Here is a 21047-nt window from a genome sequence, read left to right as displayed (position 1 = left end):
AAGTAAAGAGAGGCAAAAATAAACCTCGTAAAGATAATGATGATAAGTACATGATTGGTATCCGATAAATCAAAAGAGAAATCTTGAAAATATGGAATTCACCTTTTTCCAATCAGAGACAAATCTGTATACTTCATAAAATATAATTTCAGAAATAAAACCTAGTAGTGTATGTAATAAGACAGTTTAAATTTATACGCCAAACAAAATTGCGTATTTTTAATATTACAATAGAACTAAACTTCGATTTTAACTCTGTTTTTTTTTTTTGCTAAAATTTGGGGATTTTAACTCTGTTGTTGACGTATATGGTTTTGAAACTCAAGTGAAGTAAGCAAATGGGTATTGGTTGGTGCCTCATCTTTTGTGTGGGTAGTTGATGCATATGCTGATGAGAAATAGAAACGTGGACGGTGGACCCTATGATTTTTTTAAAATTCATTTAACTATCTAATTTCATTCGTGTTGTGAGTTCGGTATCATATAAATTTACTACTAAAAAGTGTTTTCAGAATATACTAATGGAGTAGTATTACTCTATTCGCCTTGTAATAAATGGTTATATTTATTATGATCAGTTATTTGTTGATGGTTTTGTTGAAAGTAAATAATGGTGCAGTAGTTGACGTCTAAATAAAGTCACAGTGATCTAGTTTTTGGGTTATTGAAGTATCAGAATTTACGTTAACTTACAGTTAGCTGTTTTAACTTATTTTACGTACAACGTTTTTAAAATTACGACATAAATAGTTCGACTGTGAAAAGCCCTTTCTCAAAAAAAAAGGAGGGGGGGGGGGGGGGGGGGGGGGGGTTTGATTGTATTGACAATCGTGGTGGTATCGCGGTCCAAAACATTCCCATGAGAAACAACACAAATTCTGAGGTGCGTCGAATTATGTGAATTTAATATTAGTGTTATAAATTTCAACATTTGCATATCTTTTATGACATTAAGGAAAAAAGTCCGCCGGAGAAAGACTATAGTTTAATGTTATAGTGGACGTATTTTCGTGCATAATATATGGTACATGCAACTAGGCATGGGCGCTCTGATGCGATTTTGATTGGCATATTTATTTAGGAACCATTCATTATTGATATAATTTGGTTCATTTATTTTAACTTTTGTTTTGGTTTAGGTAACAAAATTGAGAATTGACCAATATCTAAAAATTAGGTCTAAATTGATTTTGGTTTGGTTACGGTTTTCCAAATAATTTCAGATAATATGGATAAAAACATTGAACAATGATCAGATTTAATATCAAATATTGGATAATTCAGATTATTTGGATTGAAATGTTATCTAATTCGGATAATTTAACTATTTTGGATAAAAAAAAGTTTTTGGTAATACGGTTAATAAATAGTATTTTAAAGATATTTGATTTTTTTTAATAACTGAAAAGATTAGGCACAAAATCTATGTTTTAAAAATCCGGATACTCATTTAGTTTTTGGTTTGATTACAATTTATCAGTTTGGTATTTGTTCGGTTTTTTATTTCGGATAACTGTGCAACAAAGGAATCGGCTGCCTCAGATTTTCTTGTAATATTTTCTAGTGTTAATATTTTGTAGTTATTTCCCCTACAGTCGTTAATCACATGCCAATAATATGTTAATAATTCGGGCTCCGTAACATCTTAATTAAATTATTTATCGACCTTTTAAAAGAAGTTTTAGATCATATAACACATATATGTACGCGGTTAATTACTAATCCATTTTTAGGTTTATGACCATATTATTAATCTTACAACAACGAAATTTATGATCCTGGGGTTTTGTTTTCGATTAGTAAGTAATGAATTTGCTGAAAACTCTTTGCCTTGGTCTCCCCTTCTTCACAAGACTAAGTCGAGAGTATTATAAGTCTAAAAACATGTACTTTTTTTGTAAAGTATAAACTAATGGCACTAAAATAACCTTGGAATAACAACTAAAGAAAGAATGAGATCGAGAAATTCCAAACAAATCCACTAAATCCCAAGACAAAAAGATCCATAGAATGCCAACTAATATTCCACAAAGTATCTAACATATTCACATTCTCCTTGAGCAACCCAACCTAAAAGTTAATCCACATTCCTTATTTTTATCATTTATCCCTTAAACCACTCTCACCCCACCTCCAACAAGGTTGGCCCATGTGCTTATATGTGTGTGCGATCTTGTTCTGTTTTATTGAATTTTGGTTACTATTCTCATGTAATACTACATCTAAATTGACTGGAGCTTTGACTGGAGCTTAACAGTTGTAGGACTGGCCTAATTCATTTATCTGGAATTTGTAGGCCCATATGAAAGAAAATAGAGTCTAGCCCAATTGTCCATAATTCTGTATTCACGTAAATGATTCATGCATTAACCTGAATCTCTTCCCTTTTTATGGCGAGCCCAAATCTCAAAAGAGAAAAGCTTACATGATTTATTATGTGTGTGCGTGTATGTGTGATCATTTCTTGAGTGTCAGTCGAGAAAAGGTTACATGAATAAAATTGCGAGTAATTACTCTGGTTCACACGAATCACACCTGGCTAAACTACCAGCGTGACCTGATACGTGCACGTTATTATCGAAATGTACGGTCCATATAAACCACCGATTTAAATATTTATGGTATTCTTAATGATGTTTAATACGATTTTGTTAGTTGCGTTTGGTAAACTAACAGAAACACCATTTAGTTCAATTTCACGACAAGTGAAAGCTTTTTTAGTTTGTGTATCTTTAAATTTTGATCGTTTTGTTTCGTGGACTTACGATATCACGGACCTTTATCGGCAATAAACATGTAGCAACGTTAAGTATTCTGATTAACTTTTTTTGTTAATTATAATGTGTTACTTAAATTTCGGAGTTAGTCATGTGGAATAGGACTAAGCACCTTTCTACCAATTAGTACATCATTGCTATTTTCTACTGTGTGGTGTTAAATTTTAATAGAAAACTGCCATTTGATCTACACGTTCATTATCTCGCATCTGATTGCTACATTTATTCACAGCTGTTAATTTGTTTTGACAAAATGTGTAAGCAAACTCATAGAAGATATAAACTTGATACCATTACAATGATAGTGACATAAACCATGTCTCATTTCCAAAGAAAATATTAGTAAGTTATTATAACTGAATACATTTTATAGCGCCAATTCCTGATTTTAGTAACCAAGTTATGATGATCATTTTTGTTCTCTACTCCTTAATAAATTGTATTAGGAAATGGTCAGTAGCAGTGCAAATGCTTAACCTAAACTCCCCTTCTATTGCTTCTTTATATATATTTTTCTTCATTAACTTTAACCTTTTTTTCTTCATTAATTTGTTAACTTTAACTTGACACTAGATGCATGTGTCAAGCTCCCCCCCCCCCCCCCCCCCATTTTAAAAAGCTATTTAGAAATTCAAATTTATCTTTATTTGTGTCTCTTAATTTCAACTCGAATATTACATTTGATTTGATTGGTGATTTCTTTAACTGTTTAAAAAAAATTCTTACCACTTTGAATAATCAGTCTGACCCATCTTTTAAAACACGCTTCTTAGCCATTATTGATATGTTTTTTCCATTAATCATACATTAACTCTTTATTAATTTAGATTCATAAATCTATATATAAGGTCAACAATATTATAATTAAGCTTACAACACAAATAAAAAATATATATAAAAAAACCGACGATCATAACCTGTATTAAGAAAAATATAAATCCAATATAAAATTTATATTTTTTTTTTCTATCCATCCATTGGCCAAAATGAACTTTTCTAACATGTTCTTGCCAATTAAAGGCATTAACTAAAAAAAGTAAACAAATGGATCTATTGGCTACTACATACATAGATGGTGTCGGGACTAGAAGCGAGATTAATTTGCATAGCAATTCGGAAACAAGTTTCCAAATATACACAAAGAAGAATTCTATTTCTGGTAAACCTCCTAAAAACAGAACATAGACAAAGCAAAGAATACGCAAAGGAAGGCGAGAGGGAGAGAGAAAGATTATCTTCTTCTACCATTTCACAACGAAAGAGACCAAAAACCTCTCGTTTCAAATGGCGGAATTGCTGAGAAAAGTAAAATCTATGAAGAAGAAGGATAAGAGCAACACACAAGCTCTAATCCTGGGCAAATACGAAATGGGAAGACTTCTCGGCCACGGAACCTTCGCCAAGGTGTACCTTGCGCGCAACGCAACCACCGGAGAAAGCGTCGCGATCAAAGTGATCGACAAAGAGAAAGTCCTCAAAAGCGGTTTGATCGCACACATCAAACGCGAGATCTCCATCCTCCGCCGCGTCCGCCACCCGAACATCGTCCAGCTCTTCGAGGTCATGGCCACCAAGTCCAAGATCTACTTCGTCATGGAGTACGTCAGAGGCGGCGAGCTCTTCAACAAAGTCGCCAAAGGGAGGCTTAAAGAAGACATCGCCCGTAAATACTTCCAGCAGCTCATCTCCGCCGTGTCCTTCTGCCACTTCCGCGGCGTTTACCACCGCGACCTCAAACCGGAGAATCTCCTCCTGGACGAGCACGGGAACCTGAAGGTCTCAGACTTCGGTCTCAGCGCGGTCTCTGATCAGATACGACAAGACGGTCTCTTCCACACATTCTGCGGGACCCCTGCTTACGTGGCACCGGAGGTTCTCGCGAGGAAAGGCTACGACGGAGCTAAGGTGGACATCTGGTCGTGCGGAGTGATCCTCTTCGTGTTGATGGCGGGGTTCCTCCCTTTCCATGATCGGAACGTTATGGCTATGTACAAGAAGATTTACAGAGGAGACTTCAGGTGTCCGAGATGGTTCCCGGTTGAGATTAACCGGTTATTGATTCGAATGCTCGAGACTAAACCGGAGAGACGGTTTACAATGCCGCAGATTATGGAGACTAGTTGGTTCAAGAAAGGGTTTAAACATATTAAGTTCTACGTTGAGGATGATCACAAGCTCTCTAGCGCTGACGATGATATTGAGTCGGTCGAATCGGTGTCCGAACGGTCTTCCACAGTGTCTGAGTCGGAGTTTGAGTCGGTTGACGCTAGGAGAAGATCAATGCCGTTGATGCCTAGACCGGCTAGTTTGAATGCTTTTGATCTCATTTCGTTTTCACCCGGTTTTGATCTATCCGGTTTGTTTGATGATGATGATGGCGAAGGGTCGAGGTTTGTGTCTGGGGCTCCGGTTAACCAGATTATATCAAAGCTGGAGGAGATTGCGAAGGTTGTGAGCTTTACCGTGAGGAAGAAGGATTGTAGAATGAGTCTTGAAGGTTCGAGAGAAGGGAGTGTGAATGGTCCGTTGACTATTGCTGCTGAGATATTTGAGTTGACTCCAGCTTTGGTTGTTGTTGAGATGAAGAAGAAGGGTGGTGATAAAGTGGAGTATGATGAGTTTTGTAATAAGGAAGTGAAACCGAAGTTGCAGAATTTGAGTGCGGATAATGGAGAAGCGGTTTCTGAGTCGCGTTCTTTGCCAGCTTATATGCTTTCTAATACTGATTAGGAAGATGAAAATTGTTTTTTCTTTTTTCTTTTTTATTTTTTCAACTGGATTTTTGAAGCTGCTTATTGGTTTAGGTTTTGGTTCGAGATTGTGATCTTCTTGTTCTTTGCTTGGTGTAAGAGACATCAGACTTTAGAGCTAAAGAGAGTGGTGAGATATATGAGTCTTGATGTATAAAGATCGAATAAAACACGTTACTTTTTCGCGTATTGATCTTTTCGTATTTTGGTGTGGGGTTGGAATTGATGCATTTTCGATGTAGAAATTCAAACGCGTAAACACACATTTTAATCAAAAAGTGTTTTTATGCATTCCCAAAAATAAAAGGCTTACAGAGCTGTGGGTAACGCCATCTGGATTCGAATCCCAACCACTGGGAAATTAACATTTCGGCATCGCCAGGGACAAAGGACCGACACGTGGCAACACGTGACTAGTCTGAATTTCTTTTGTGGGGCCAGGATACCTCTGTATAATTAAAAAAAAAACAAAAATAAAGTACGTATTCAAAAGCCATAGAGCGGACTTTTCTCGTATCAAACGACCGAAAGAATGAATATGAAAACTCAGCTATGGTGGTTCCGTGAATGTTTCAAGAGTTTCTAAGACTGCATACCCATGGTAGGTTTGTTGTCCGTGACTTGCCTTATTTGATTCCAATCAGTCCCTATCAATCAAACATGGACTTGAAGGACTTAATCGTGATAAAATCTTATTAGCGTGATCAAATTCATTATTTTGCGATCAAAATCTCCTTGGACCAAAAAATATATTGTCTTCTGTTACTATCCTTTATTTTTATTTTTTTATGTCCATGTTGAACACACTAAAATCTTGATATGATTGCATCATTCATTATCGTAAATCACAGATTTCACACACAATGAATAAAAGCAGGCAATCAAACTAAAGAAAAACAAATAGGAAAGATATCACATTAAACAATGTTTCTCCTTGTTGCTAGTTTCCTTGCCATTTCCAAACAACATCTTCCGAGGAAGGCTTAAGCTCACGATCACAAAACTGTTTATACTCCATCGTAGCACCTCCACTTTTATTAAACTCAACCATATTAAAACGCTTTGTCATTTCAAATATCTCAACCTCAATCGCAACTTGTCCTTTTCTTCCTTCTCTTCTATCTTCCATCTTGATCACTCCTACATTGATCTTCTTCAAATCAAATCTCTCACTACTCGTAGCTATCTCTTCAAACTTCGACACTATCTCTTTCGGTTCCTTCTTTGTCGTAAACATTGATTCTGATCTCTTTTCTTTCTCAAACAACCCCGAGAGATCAAACCCGTGAGACAGCGAAGATATTAGGTCAAATGCGTTGTAACACATCGGCTGCACTGGAAATGCTGTATGCACGTTGCTCATTAGAGATTCTATCTGATGACTATCAAGCGATTTAGGCGCTTCAATCTTCTTGAAACCATTTTGAAAACAAGAGTTCCCCATGATTTTGTCAATCTTGATTCGTGAATTAGGGTTAGGATCCAAGATCCTAGATAATAGCTTCTTGACCTCAGGAGGAAACCAGTTAGGGCATCTGCACTCGCTTTTCGATATCTTTCGATACATTCCAACAAGATTCTGTTCATGAAACAGAAGAAAACCAGCTAACAATACGTACAACACAACTCCACAAGACCAAACAACAGCTTTAGCACCATCATAACCTTTCTTGGAGATCACTTCATGCGCCACGTAAGCAGGTGTTCCACATGTCGTGTGTAGCAAGCCATCTTGTTTCTTAGACTCTCTCAACGCGCTAAGACCAAAATCAGATATTTTCAAATCGTCATTTTCGTCTAGAAGTAGATTCTCTGGTTTGAGATCACGGTGGTAAACACCACGGCTATGGAAATAATCGATTGCACCGATCAATTGCTGGAAATATTTTCAAGCAACGTCTTCTTTCAGCTGTCCCTTACATATTTTGTCAAAAAGCTCACCGCCTTTAACATATTCCATCACGAAATAGATCTTTGTTTCGCTCGCCATGACTTCGTGGAGAAAGACGACGTTTGGGTGATGGACGAGATGCATTACTAAGATTTCTCATTTGGTTTGGTTGATTAATCCGACTTTTGCAATTTTCTTCTTGTCGATTACATTGATAGCTACGTTTTCTCCTGTTTTTAGGTTACGTGCGTGGTGAACTTTTGCGAATGTGCCTTGACCTAGGAGACGACCTGATTTGTATCTTTGCATCAACACAATACCGTTTTTATCCATTGATTTGAGTCGTTTAACGGGTTTTTTGAAGACCAAGCGAACTTGATAAATTAAATAGAGGATGAGCTATTGAATAACTTCGTTTTGGAGAGAGAGAGAGAGAGAGAGAGAGAGAGAGAGAGAGAGAGAGAGAGAGAGAGAGAGAGAGAGAGAGAGAGAGAGAGAGAGAGAGAGAGAGATAGAGAGAGAGAGAGAGAGAGAGAGAGAGAGAGAGAGAGAGATTAGGTTCTTGGAATGTTCATGAAAGAAGGTAAAAATAACAAATTTTTATTGTTTTTTTTCTTTGCCTCTCAAATTCGGCATATATAAAAAATTGTAATTCTAAAAAACTACAAAGAGAAAGAATCTAAGATTCGTGTGGTTGTGGTGATGTTTGGAGTCAGTTTATTAAGAACACTTTTAATGGAGATTCTAGTGTTGGGATCTTAAGTAAAATTTAAAATGAGATTTCTCTCTCCTTTTGCTCTGTCTTCTCTCTAAAACCAGTCACAGAGGAAGGATCGAGATGAAATCTCTTCCGGAGGTTCATTCAATTTATCTCCGGTTAGCGAGCTTGATTCTGGGAAGCGGTGATACCTTTTACACCGCTGTCGGCAGCTTTAGTTTCCGGGAAACGGTGGCTCTAACAGCACCGGATTTCGCCGGCTATCGTCTCCGGGAAAGCGGTGGCTCTGATAGCACCGTCCTTTCTCCGGCTTCTTCTCCGATTTGATCCGGAATCAGTTCTCGATCTACGCTTTTGCTTTTCCTTTGTCCAATCGACTCTCGTTCTGAATATCCTTGTTGATTTTTGGTTCGATCGTAGACGTTTGATGTATTTTAAAGCGTAGATCGATGTTTCGAGATCAATAGCTTCGACGGTTTTGGGCTCCAGGGTGAAGATTTGGTCGCGCTTTCTCTTTGATCCTGGCGGAAGCGGTTGTCGACTTCCGGTGGATTTCCGAGGATTGTGGCGACGGTGGTTTGCATACCGGTGAAGTCGTGGGGTTTCGATCTTTCGACGCGTGTCTCTCTGATGGTGGTTCGGTCAACACGTGGCGGCCGGGTGATGCGTGGTCCCTCGCAGTGAGGATCTTGACACGCGTCCCGTTCACGAACCTTGAGTGAATGAAGCGGCGCCTTTGGGTTTAGGATGATGAAGGATCGAGATGAAATCTCTTCCGGAGGTTCATTCAATTTATCTCCGGTTAGCGAGCTTGATTCTGGGAAGCGGTGATACCTTTTACACCGCTGTCGGCAGCTTTAGTTTCCGGGAAACGGTGGCTCTAACAGCACCGGATTTCGCCGGCTATCGTCTCCGGGAAAGCGGTGGCTCTGATAGCACCGTCCTTTCTCCGGCTTCTTCTCCGATTTGATCCGGAATCAGTTCTCGATCTACGCTTTTGCTTTTCCTTTGTCCAATCGACTCTCGTTCTGAATATCCTTGTTGATTTTTGGTTCGATCGTAGACGTTTGATGTATTTTAAAGCGTAGATCGATGTTTCGAGATCAATAGCTTCGACGGTTTTGGGCTCCAGGGTGAAGATTTGGTCGCGCTTTCTCTTTGATCCTGGCGGAAGCGGTTGTCGACTTCTGGTGGATTTCCGAGGATTGTGGCGACGGTGGTTTGCATACCGGTGAAGTCGTGGGGTTTCGATCTTTCGACGCGTGTCTCTCTGATGGTGGTTCGGTCAACACGTGGCGGCCGGGTGATGCGTGGTCCCTCGCAGTGAGGATCTTGACACGCGTCCCGTTCACGAACCTTGAGTGAATGAAGCGGCGCCTTTGGGTTTAGGATGATGAAGGATCGAGATGAAATCTCTTCCGGAGGTTCATTCAATTTATCTCCGGTTAGCGAGCTTGATTCTGGGAAGCGGTGATACCTTTTACACCGCTGTCGGCAGCTTTAGTTTCCGGGAAACGGTGGCTCTAACAGCACCGGATTTCGCCGGCTATCGTCTCCGGGAAAGCGGTGGCTCTGATAGCACCGTCCTTTCTCCGGCTTCTTCTCCGATTTGATCCGGAATCAGTTCTCGATCTACGCTTTTGCTTTCCTTTGTCCAATCGACTCTCGTTCTGAATATCCTTGTTGATTTTTGGTTCGATCGTAGACGTTTGATGTATTTTAAAGCGTAGATCGATGTTTCGAGATCAATAGCTTCGACGGTTTTGGGCTCCAGGGTGAAGATTTGGTCGCGCTTTCTCTTTGATCCTGGCGGAAGCGGTTGTCGACTTCCGGTGGATTTCCGAGGATTGTGGCGACGGTGGTTTGCATACCGGTGAAGTCGTGGGGTTTCGATCTTTCGACGCGTGTCTCTCTGATGGTGGTTCGGTCAACACGTGGCGGCCGGGTGATGCGTGGTCCCTCGCAGTGAGGATCTTGACACGCGTCCCGTTCACGAACCTTGAGTGAATGAAGCGGCGCCTTTGGGTTTAGGATGATGGGCTTGCGGCCCAAAAATGGTTTACGGTTTGGTTCGTCCATGTGTTTCTGGGCTTTATCTTTGTAACCTTGTGATTTCGTTTTTATGGGCTTTGCCTTTTAATAAACTTTAGACGGAAAAAAAAAGTGTTGGGATCTTAAAATATATATATATATATGTGTATATTATGTATTTTTACATATATACATATGTACTTTTAATTTTGGACCCCAATACAAGAAACTTCATTGAGAGTGCTCTAAATAGGTATACAAAATTTTATGCTCTACTAAATATAGATATTGTGGAGGATTGCTAATCGTATCCCAAAATACATTTTTGTGGTTATGTTTTAGATTTTCGAAATTGATAAATATTAAAAGAGTTGTCAGTTGTGACTTTGCCACATAACATGTCTTCATTTCAAAATAAGTGGCTAGTATTAATCCTAGCCAACAACTGAGCTAGTATTGCTGAAATTTACTAATCAGTTTCTAATCCGAAGGCTCTCTTTTAATAAAATCCTGTATTTTTCAAGATTTTCGAAAAGATATATGGAAGGATCGGCGTATCACGTATGTTGCAATACCAAGTATAAAGTGACACGAAAATGAAGTTGCACCTGGTGGGGTTCGAAGGTCGTTCATAGTTATCTATTTATGTCACACTAGATACTCCAACAATTTTCTTTTTGCCTGTTCCCTAGCACACAAAAAGCCAATGGAGTATTGGATCAAAATCTCTAAGCTGACTGTTGGAGTAAGCTTGAAATAGCTTGGAGATCAAGCTTGTCCTAATCTACCGAGATATGAGGATTAGGATTTATCTAAAGAAGTTTTAGGAGTTATCTAAAAGAAAAATAAGGTTAGGAGTTATCTAAATCTTGTTTAAAAGGAGTTGCAGGGTTGTTGCAACCAAGCGTGAGTTTTGATATTTGTGAAAGAGAGAGCTTAAGGTTTGAGAGGATATTTCCTTAAGATTAATAAGAGAGCAAATTCTTGTTACTGATCTTTCATACAAACGTTAGACTCATACTATATTTGGTATCAGAGCTGTAGGTGTGATCAAATCAACATCATGGGAGATATTGTTGTGGCGAAACCAAAGGAAGGTGGAGGAACCAAAGTAAGCTGTCCCATGCTTACGGAGGTTAACTACAACGTCTGGGCAATCCGGATCAAACTGTTGTTGAAGGTACACAAAGTCTGGGATGCAGTGGAGAATGAATCTGATGAAGAAGACAAGAAGGATTTGGCTAAAGCCTTAATCTTTGGTGCCGTACCTGAAACGCTCGTACTGCAACTAGGTGAGTTGGATTCTTCAAAGAAGGTGTGGGATGCAATAAAGTCTCGGTATGTGGGGGCAGAACGTGTGCGTGAAGCGAGATTACAAACCTTGATGAGTGATTTCGAGAGATTGAAGATGAAAGATAGCGAAACCATAGATGAATTTGTGGGAAAGCTAACAGAGATTCGATCCAAATCAGCTGCTCTGGGAGAAACCATTGAGGAATCTAAGCTCGTTAAGAAGTTCTTGACCAGCCTCCCACGAAAGAAGTTCATCCATATGGTTGCATCATTGGAGCAAGTCCTCGATCTCAAGACAACGAGCTTCGAGGACATCATTGGTCGCTTGAAGGTGTTTGAAGAAAGAGTGAGGGAAGAAGAAGAAGAGACACATGAGACTCAAAGCAAACTCATGTATGCAAGCAATGAGACTCACTCTGGCTCAAGCTCATACAATCGTGATCACAACAACTATTACAGAGATCGTGGTCGTGGTGGACGCTACTACAACCGTGGTAGAGGACGAGGCAGATACAATGATCGGCCTCAGGATACTACTGATGTGTCAAAGATACAATGCTTCAGGTGTGATAAGTATGGTCACTATGCCTCTACATGTCCAGACCGTTTATTGAAATTGCAAGAAGCTACTGAGACCAAAGATGAAAGCACACAGGAAGCGGAGGAGTTGATGATGCAGGAGGTTGTTTTCCTCAACGAGAAGAACGTCAATCCTAAGGACTTTGAAACCAACACAGACAATGTGTGGTACTTAGATAACGGGGCAAGCAACCATATGACCGGAAATCTCAAGTACTTTAAGAAAATTGATGAAACTGTCACAGGGAAGGTGAGGTTTGGTGACGATTCCAGGATCGATATCAAAGGAAAGGGCTCTGTTTTGTTCTGCAATAACGATGGAGGAAAGAAGATCTTGGCAGAGGTTTACTATATTCCAGACTTGAAAAGCAACATCATTAGCCTTGGACAAGCGACAGAGGCTGGCTGTGATGTGAGGATGAAAGGCGAGTATCTCACACTGAGAGACAAGGATGGTAAACTGATAGCACAGGCTAAGAGATCAAGGAACCGGCTGTACAAGGTTACTATCGATGTGGTCAGTGAGAGGTGCTTGCAGCTTCAGACGACAAGTGAATCAGCAAGATGGCACGCTAGACTGGGTCACATAGGCAAAGAATCAATGAGAACTATGATCTCCAAGGAACTTGTGGTAGGAATACCAAAGATTAGCATTGACAAGGATACCTGCTCAAGCTGTTTGCGTGGAAAACAGGCAAGACATTCATTCCCGCAAGCAACTACGTTCAGAGCAAAGAAAATACTAGAGCTCATTCATGGAGATCTCTGTGGCCCAATAACACCTGTCACGCCATCAAAGAAGAGATATATATTTGTACTCGTCGACGACCACTCTCGCTACATGTGGTCGATACTACTCAGTGAAAAAGGGGAGGCGTTTGAGAAGTTTAAGAAGTTCAAAGCCACTGTCGAAAGAGAGAGAGGAGTCTCTATTGGAATGCTTAGGACCGACAGAGGAGGAGAGTTTGTTTCAAACGAGTTCCAATCTTACTGTGAAACAAACGGCATCACAAGACAGCTCACAGCTCCTTATTCCCCTCAACAGAACGGCGTTGTGGAGCGACGAAACAGAACTCTTCTAGGCATGACCAGAAGCATATTAAAGCATATGAATCTACCTAACTACTTGTGGGGTGAGGCGGTGAGACATGCAACTTATATCATAAATAGAGTCGCCACACGAGTACTAGTGCTTCAAACTCCATACGAAGCATACAAGGGAAGGAAGCCAAACATTGATCACATTCGTGTTTTTGGGTGCGTCTCTCATGCTAAGACTGATACTCATCGATTGAAGAAGCTTGATGACCGATCTAGAACACTGGTGCATCTCGGTATAGAACCAGGTTCTAAGGCCTACAGACTACTGGATCCAGTGAACAGAAGAGTGGTAGTGAGCAGAGATGTAATATTTGAGGAAGGCAAAAGCTGGGATTGGCAAGAGTGTGAGAAGTCTGACGCTACGTTTCAGGTTGAGTTTGGGGGATATGGAAATCATGGGATCAGTGAGATAGACAGCGACGAGATAAATCATGAGCCAGCAAATCAAACCGAGGAAGTAGTTGCAGAACAGTGTGATATGAAGGATCCTGAAGAAGAGTCAGATGATGATGATGTAAACAATGGCTTAAGAAGGTCACAGAGGGAAACTAGAAGGCCGAGCTACTTGGATGACTACATCCTCTGTGCAGAGATCGAAGGAGAGCTGTTACTACAGTACATCAATGATGAGCCATGGAATTTTGATGAGGCAAAGGATCAGAAAGTCTGGAGAGATGCTTGTGAGGATGAGATAAGCTCAATAGTTAAGAACAAGACATGGAACTTGGTGGAGCTTCCGGCTGGAGCTAGAGCTATTAGTCTCAAATGGATTTTTAAAATCAAACGTAACTCTGATGGAAGCATCAACAAGTACAAGGCGAGATTAGTTGCAAAAGGTTACATCCAGCGACATGGAATTGATTTTGAGGAGGTGTTTGCACCAGTTGCACGCATTGAAACTGTTAGATTCATATTGTCACTGGCGGCATCAAAAGGTTGGGAAGTGCATCATCTAGATGTGAAGACGGCATTCCTCCACGGCGACCTGAAGGAGGAAGTATATGTGTCACAGCCAGAGGGTTTCATAATTGAAGGACATGAGAATAAAGTGTATAAGTTAAATAAGGCACTCTACGGGCTACGTCAAGCTCCGAGAGCATGGAATGAGAAGTTGAATTCAGTGCTTGGCAAGTTGAACTTTGTGAGATGCTCCAAGGAACCTGCTCTGTATCGTCGACAGGAGGGAGAACAACTTCTGTTGGTAGCTGTGTATGTCGACGACCTGCTTATAACAGGAACAAGCTTGAAGCTGATTGTAAGCTTTAAGGAAGAGATGTCTGCACGCTTTGAGATGAGTGATTTAGGAAAACTCACTTATTACTTGGGCATTGAGGTACATCAGCATGAAGAAGGGATTACTCTGAAGCAGGAGAGATATGCAAAGAAGATACTAGAAGAGACAAGGATGCAGGACTGCAACATGGTTCACGTGCCAATGGACCCGAGTCTCATTATGTCGAAAGCCAGTGATGAGAAACGAGTTGATGAAAAGGAGTACAGAAGAAACATAGGGTGCCTCAGATACCTTCTTCACACCAGACCTGATATCTCATATGCAGTCGGCGTGCTGAGTAGGTACATGTCGGAACCAAGGACCTCGCATGCTGCTGCAATGAAGCAAGTTCTTCGTTACTTGCAGGGTACGCCATCTTATGGTTTGGTATTTAAACAAGGAACGAATGCGAAGTTGACTGGTTACAGTGATGCAAGTCACAATGTAGATGAGGACGATGGGAGAAGTACGACTGGACACGTTTTCTACTTCTTTGAGTCACTTATCACCTGGTGTTCACAGAAACAAGATACAGTGGCCCTATCATCTTGCGAGGCAGAGTTCATGGCAGGAACAGAGGCAGCAAAACAGGCTATTTGGCTTCAGGATCTCTTTGGCGAGATAGTTGGCAGACAAGGCGAAAGAGTAGTGATTTACATTGATAATAAATCGGCCATAGCTCTCAGCAGGAACCCAGTGTTTCATGGACGAAGCAAGCATATTCACCGGAGGTATCATTTCATAAGGGAGTGTGTGGACAACAACTTGATCGAGGTTCATCATGTCGCAGGAAGTCAACAACGAGCAGACATTTTAACAAAACCACTAGCGAGAATCAGATTCAAGGAGATGAGGAGTATACTGGGTGTTGAAGACTTATCAAGAAATGGGTTCAAGCTTAAGGGGGAGAATGTTGGAGTAAGCTTGAAATAGCTTGGAGATCAAGCTTGTCCTAATCTACCGAGATATGAGGATTAGGATTTATCTAAAGAAGTTTTAGGAGTTATCTAAAAGAAAAATAAGGTTAGGAGTTATCTAAATCTTGTTTAAAAGGAGTTGCAGGGTTGTTGCAACCAAGCGTGAGTTTTGATATTTGTGAAAGAGAGAGCTTAAGGTTTGAGAGGATATTTCCTTAAGATTAATAAGAGAGCAAATTCTTGTTACTGATCTTTCATACAAACGTTAGACTCATGCTATACTGACTTGTCGAGAAAGAGCATGTTTACTGACACGTAAACACACCAAAATCATTTTCTCTAACTATTTGTAGTCGCTGTGTTCCCATTACTCACAGTTGTACATGCATCGAGTAGTATACGGTCTTTCTGAAGAGAAAAAAAAACCACGTGGATGGACTCGATAAAGAAAGAAAAAATTCCGGATTTTTTTTGTCAACAAAGATTACAGTTTTTTTTTGTCAACAAAGATTCCAGTTATTAAAGTACTCTAAAACATCAAAATGTACTAATGATTTATTCTTAAAAACTATAACAGTTTCGTAACAAAGCAATGTTTATATATAGATAATAGTATATTTATAAGTATAATCATCTAACAAGATACATCTATTTTATAACAAAATCATAAACTATAAAATATAGAGTATTTGTAATTATAAAATAAATCGAAACGCATTACACACTGGGGAAAATAAAATTGACATATATATAAGGACACGTACCTATATCGTAAAGCTATAAATCTTGTTATCATGCAATTTCATAGCTGACACGTACCTATAGTATTATATCATCTCTACTTTTATAACGACTACTTCCCCTCCTTCCCTCCGGCATCATCTGCGGCGTCTATTATACATTCACGACGGCGGCGATCCCTTAGCGCTCCCCACGCATGCATTGAAAGATGAAGTTTTTTCCCGGCCAGCAAAAAATCCGCGGCTTGCATAGGCGCCAGAACCTCTATGATCTTACTCAAAGTATATACCCTCAGATTATCGGCCTCGGCTAATAAAGTGGCCATAGCTTCTTCTTGCTTGTCGAGAGCTTGATCTACCGCCAAGTTAGGCTCTCCAACGTGCTCCTCCGCGTAAGCCACGGTGGAGATAGGAATATCAGCCGCGTCTTCCTGCAGACTGGAGACTTTCTTGGTCATCTTCTCTTCTTCGTCTATGATCTTCAGATGCAAGACGTTGATCTTCGCCAGCTGCTCCCCCGTTAGATCGCTGAGCGATGCGCCACCACTACCTGTTGAATCAAACCGAATTGTACTAAACTAGACCTAAAAATTCTTAAACCAAAAACAAAATTTTTAAATTGAAACCAAACTAAACAAGGACCGGCCAGATCCAAAAGACCATAAACAGTGTTAAATTAATTTTAATAAAATATTGACAGTTTAAAAGCAATAAAATGTATGTATAATAACTTTTAATTTTGGAACCAAGAAGAATGTTTTATTCGGATGTTGGAACCGGAGCTGACCAAACTAAGTGAAAATAAGAAGTAAAATTCCAAATAACTGATAATGTCCAAACCCTTAAGTTACCTGAAGCATCGTAACCATCGATGTTGCGGAGAAACTGAGTCACACGGATCTCAGTTTGGGACCCACACAGAGCATAAACAAGCCTAAAGAAAGAAGATGGTCTGCAGCCACCCATCCAAATGAGAGCGTTCTCCAAAGGAGTGTTCCACGACGGCGCATAATAGCTCGAGCTACATCGGTGTGAAAGATCGGCTCTTTTTCGGGCGTAATCTTTGAAGTCTCCAATGATCTTTTGTGTTAATTCACGGAGTTTCTTATCATCCGCGGCAGCGTCGGCTGTGCCTTCGTGAGATCGTCGTTGAGCTAAGGCTTGTTTAAGGTCAAGGACACGTTGGGATTGTAAACTCATCCACCCTAGGTAACAACTTTGTTGAGCTTGTTCGATGTTTTTCCCTTTGTCCTCCATCTTTTTTTTTGTAGTATAAGTAATGATATTATATGTTACCGTTTTAGAGGTATTTGTGTGTTTCTGTTTCAATCTCGAGGGGTTTATATACAGTCATTGAATCTTAAAGATAACTAGGATAAGACCCGCGCCTTGCGCGGGATTAAGTTATTATTTTTGTTATATTTTGGAGAATGAAACAATAGTCTGGCTTCATTTAGATTACGGGTGTTCAATCCGGATATCGGGTTGGTTTCGGTTCGGTTCGTTTTTTTTTGGTATTTGGTTAGTAAAATATAACTACTATTCTAAATCCATATTTACTTTGACTTTAGTCTTTCACATACTTTTGAAAGATTTCAACTGGACGACTAAATTGATCAGTCAATCTTGTTGCTTTAAATCATTAGTGTTTCTGTTAAAAAAAAAAATCATTAGTGTATATTATATATATATATATATATATATATTATTTAGTTTGAATATTTATCAAAGAAAAATTCATATGCGTTATATCTTATGATCATTTTTAACTTATTATAACAAAAAAATAATCTATTGATCACAAAATTTTCAGAGTGGGAATATTCAAATTTCTAATAATATATAGACGTTTTGAAAAATTCAAATATAACATATAAGAAAAAATATAAATGTTTTTATTATATATTTAATGTGATTTTTAATATCTTTCAATAATATAAAATTAAAAAAAAAGAACTAAGATACCAAAATTGTTATCAAATATTTATTATTCATAATAATTAATTTTCATATATATGTTAATCATATTAGGTAATTTCGTAGCTTCTAATTAAGGAAAGTGCAAAAACAATTTTGGTAGATTATTTATCAATTCGATAGTTAGTTTAATAAAAAATATAATATAAGTCAAGATGGACCAACCTATTTTTCTAAGAATAGTATATTTTATATAGTCATTTATTAAATGAAAATTTATAATCATATAGTTCTATGATCATTCATATCATTTTATAACTGAATATTTAAATCATCGATAACAAAATTTTCAATGTGAAATCTTTAATAAGTTTATAATTTATAAATGTTTTTGAAAATTCATTGAAAGTTTTAATATTAAAATATTTATGTAATCTTATGGTATATAGTATAATCTATATATATATATATATAAATATATATGTTTTATTATTAAATGATATTTTTTACTCATATGGTTTTAAAATAATGTGTATCTTCTTATAATATTAAATAAAAGTTCATATTAATACAATTTTATGATCCTTTGTAACTTATTATGACAAAAAAAATAATCTATTGATCACAAAATTTTCTGAGTGGGGATCTTCAAATTTCTAATAATTTATAGACGTTTTGAAAAATTCAAAATATAACATATAAGAAAAATTATAAATTTTTTTTATTATATATTTAATGTGATTTTTAAATATATTTTAATAATATAAAATTAAAAAAAGAACTAAGATACAAAAATTGTTATCAAATATTTATTATTCATTATAATTAATTTTCACATATACGTTAATCATATTAGGTATCGTAGTTTTTATTTAAGGAAAGTGCAAAACAATTTTTGGTACATTATTTATAAATTCGGTAGTTAGTTTAATAAAAAGTGTAATATAAGTTAAGATGGACCAACCTATTTTTCTAGGAATAGTATATTTTGTATAGTTATTTATTAAATAAGAATTTATAATCATACGGTTCTATGATCGTTCATATCGTTTTATAACAAAATATTTAAATCATCGATAACAAAATTTTCAATGTTCTTGAAAATTCATTGAAAGTTTTAATATTAAAATATTTATGTAATCTTATGGTATATAGTGTATATTTATTTTATTATTAAATGATATTTTTTACTCATATGGTTTTAAAATCATGTGTATCTTCTTATAATAAAAATATTAAACCATTGATCATTAATTTTTAACATAATAATTTTAATAGTTTTAGTCATTTATTGTCGTTTTTAAAAATTCAAAATATGACATATACGAAAAAATCTAAATTTTATTTTTATAGCTAATTTGATTGTTTAATTTATTTTAATAATATAAAATTAAACAAAAAATGATGGAGGAGATATACATTGTTATCAAATCTTTATTATTAAACTCATTAATTGTCATATATATATTAGTCATTTATGGTAATTCCGTAGGTTTTATTTAAGGAAAGAAAATATCATATCATATCATTATATCATATAGTTTGACCAACTTATGTATCTAACAACATATAAAAATCGAATGTGGACCTACTTATTTTTCAATTGAATGTAATTGACTACCTAATTGAGTGCCACCTATTCATTGGGGCCTCTTTTAATTAATACAAAATTGAGGTTACATCTTTTCAAATGTTCCTCAATTAATATATAAGAGATGCAACAGTGTCATTTTTCTCTGATTAAACGTATTGTATAGCAATAATATTAATGGGTATAATTCGAATCCGGTTAACTGTTTTAGACTTAAATCAGAAAACCACTTTAAAAAAAAACTGATATAGTTCAAACAGAAAAAAAAAGAAAGATATAGTTCAAACAGAGCAATATATATAACCAGAAATGGACATGCAATTTTTATAAATTTATTCAAACTAGTAAATATTTACGGTTAAATAGTATCTTAAACACATTTGATTAACGAATATTAGTATTGAAAGTTGGAAGACAATACTTGCATGCATTACGTGTAGGACTAACAGAGAATGCAACTTGTCCTTCCAAAAATAGCTAATTTCCATTATTTTGATTAATTTGACTGTATATTCTTCTTCCTTATCGGGAAAATGAAAAGTGAAAACCCTTTCATCTAAGTAACGGAAGCCGACACATTCACTCGAAAACAAGGATATATAAATTTACATTGACCCGGATAAAAAATCAAGATGCTTCATACATATATTCAGATAAAATTACGTTATGATTCTTCTACATTCTAAATTTAATACTTACGCCAGGAGAGAACATGCAAAAATTAGTTCAGGGATCAGAAATTCAGAATTGTATCGAATGTTCCAAGTGGCAACTTTGCCTCTTCAAAGAAGAAAGAAAGCTTGAGGAGATATCTTTTTAATATTAAATAGAATCTGTAAAATATACAGCAATAATATTTTCTTATAAAATACTATAATGACAATAGATAGGATTTTTTTCAACAAAAAAGAAAGAAATCGGATTGCATAAATGTGTTTCTGATATAAATATCTAGCTTGGAGGCGTATTAAATTGTTATCTTGTATGTGACTTTTTAATCAGTATTAGAAATTTTGTTTTAATTTTCATTTTTTGGAACGTGAGATATAAAAAGAGGTGTAGAATATATTGGAAATAAGTCCTCTTCTCCAAGAAAACTCTTGAAGTATGAATTTTAACGACCAGAATTTGTCTTTACTACAGAAAAAAATCGGTCAGAAACTCTTTACTATGATGCCCAAAAAGAACATATAATAAAAAAATTATTCAAAGGCATCATCAAATGAACAAGGCATGATAAAATGGAAACTTGAGAGAGGAGGAATTTATTTTCTAAATAACACATGGTGGAAGCACCGTAGCCTACTGGTTATAGTTTAAAGGTTTCTACATCCAGATCCTGGATTCAAATCTCAGACTATGCAATTTCTTACAGATTGCACAGGAAATCTAGGTTTCAATTTCCGGAGTAAGCGATTTATTCAACAATTATGCGATTACGAACGAAAGGTTTACAGAAGTTTCTCAAC

General features: G+C 37.2%; 2 protein-coding genes and 1 pseudogene across 3 annotated transcripts; 1 reads left to right on the top strand and 2 right to left on the bottom strand.

Moving 5' to 3' along the window:
• The first annotated feature begins 426 nt into the window (after positions 1-426).
• On the top strand, positions 427-5805 carry LOC103827770 (CBL-interacting serine/threonine-protein kinase 19). Its single transcript, XM_009103316.3, has one exon. It carries the CDS (start codon positions 4062-4064, stop codon positions 5505-5507), a length of 1446 nt encoding a protein of 481 aa, XP_009101564.1. The 5' UTR covers positions 427-4061; the 3' UTR covers positions 5508-5805.
• On the bottom strand, positions 5519-7899 carry LOC103827769 (annotated as a pseudogene).
• Positions 7900-15654: 7755 nt separating this feature from the next.
• Positions 15655-17523, bottom strand: LOC103827768 (protein DELAY OF GERMINATION 1). Of its 2 annotated transcripts, XM_033272423.1 has the most exons (3): positions 16922-17523; positions 16220-16620; positions 15655-15738 (listed from the first exon to the last, which is right to left on the bottom strand). In XM_033272423.1, the coding sequence occupies exons 1-3, from the start codon at positions 17325-17327 to the stop codon at positions 15670-15672; spliced, it is 876 nt and encodes a 291-aa protein (XP_033128314.1). In that variant the 5' UTR covers positions 17328-17523; the 3' UTR covers positions 15655-15669. The 2 variants fall into 2 exon arrangements, with proteins under 2 accessions (XP_033128314.1, XP_009101563.1); XM_009103315.3 differs by lacking the exon at positions 15655-15738 and having other exon boundaries at positions 15958-16620; positions 16922-17509.
• Positions 17524-21047: the final 3524 nt, after the last annotated feature.

The sequence above is a fragment of the Brassica rapa genome, chromosome A06, assembly GCF_000309985.2.
Source record: "Brassica rapa cultivar Chiifu-401-42 chromosome A06, CAAS_Brap_v3.01, whole genome shotgun sequence".
NCBI lineage: Eukaryota > Viridiplantae > Streptophyta > Magnoliopsida > Brassicales > Brassicaceae > Brassica > Brassica rapa.
The sequence above is the reverse complement of the archived record's forward strand: the minus strand, read 5'-3'. Positions and strand labels throughout refer to the sequence as shown.

What these genes read in the sequence shown, in the direction of transcription:
- LOC103827768 (XM_033272423.1), bottom strand. Translation starts at nt 17,327, where the DNA reads ATGGAGGACAAAGGGAAAAACATCGAACAAGCTCAACAAAGTTGTTAC. An exon ending in CGATGGTTACGATGCTTCAG is followed by an intron (nt 16,621 to 16,921) that starts GTAACTTAAGGG and finishes TTGATTCAACAG; the next exon opens with GTAGTGGTGGCGCATCGCTC. An exon ending in GTCGTGAATGTATAATAGAC is followed by an intron (nt 15,739 to 16,219) that starts GCCGCAGATGAT and finishes TTTTCTCTTCAG; the next exon opens with AAAGACCGTATACTACTCGA.
- LOC103827770 (XM_009103316.3), top strand. Translation starts at nt 4,062, where the DNA reads ATGGCGGAATTGCTGAGAAAAGTAAAATCTATGAAGAAGAAGGATAAG.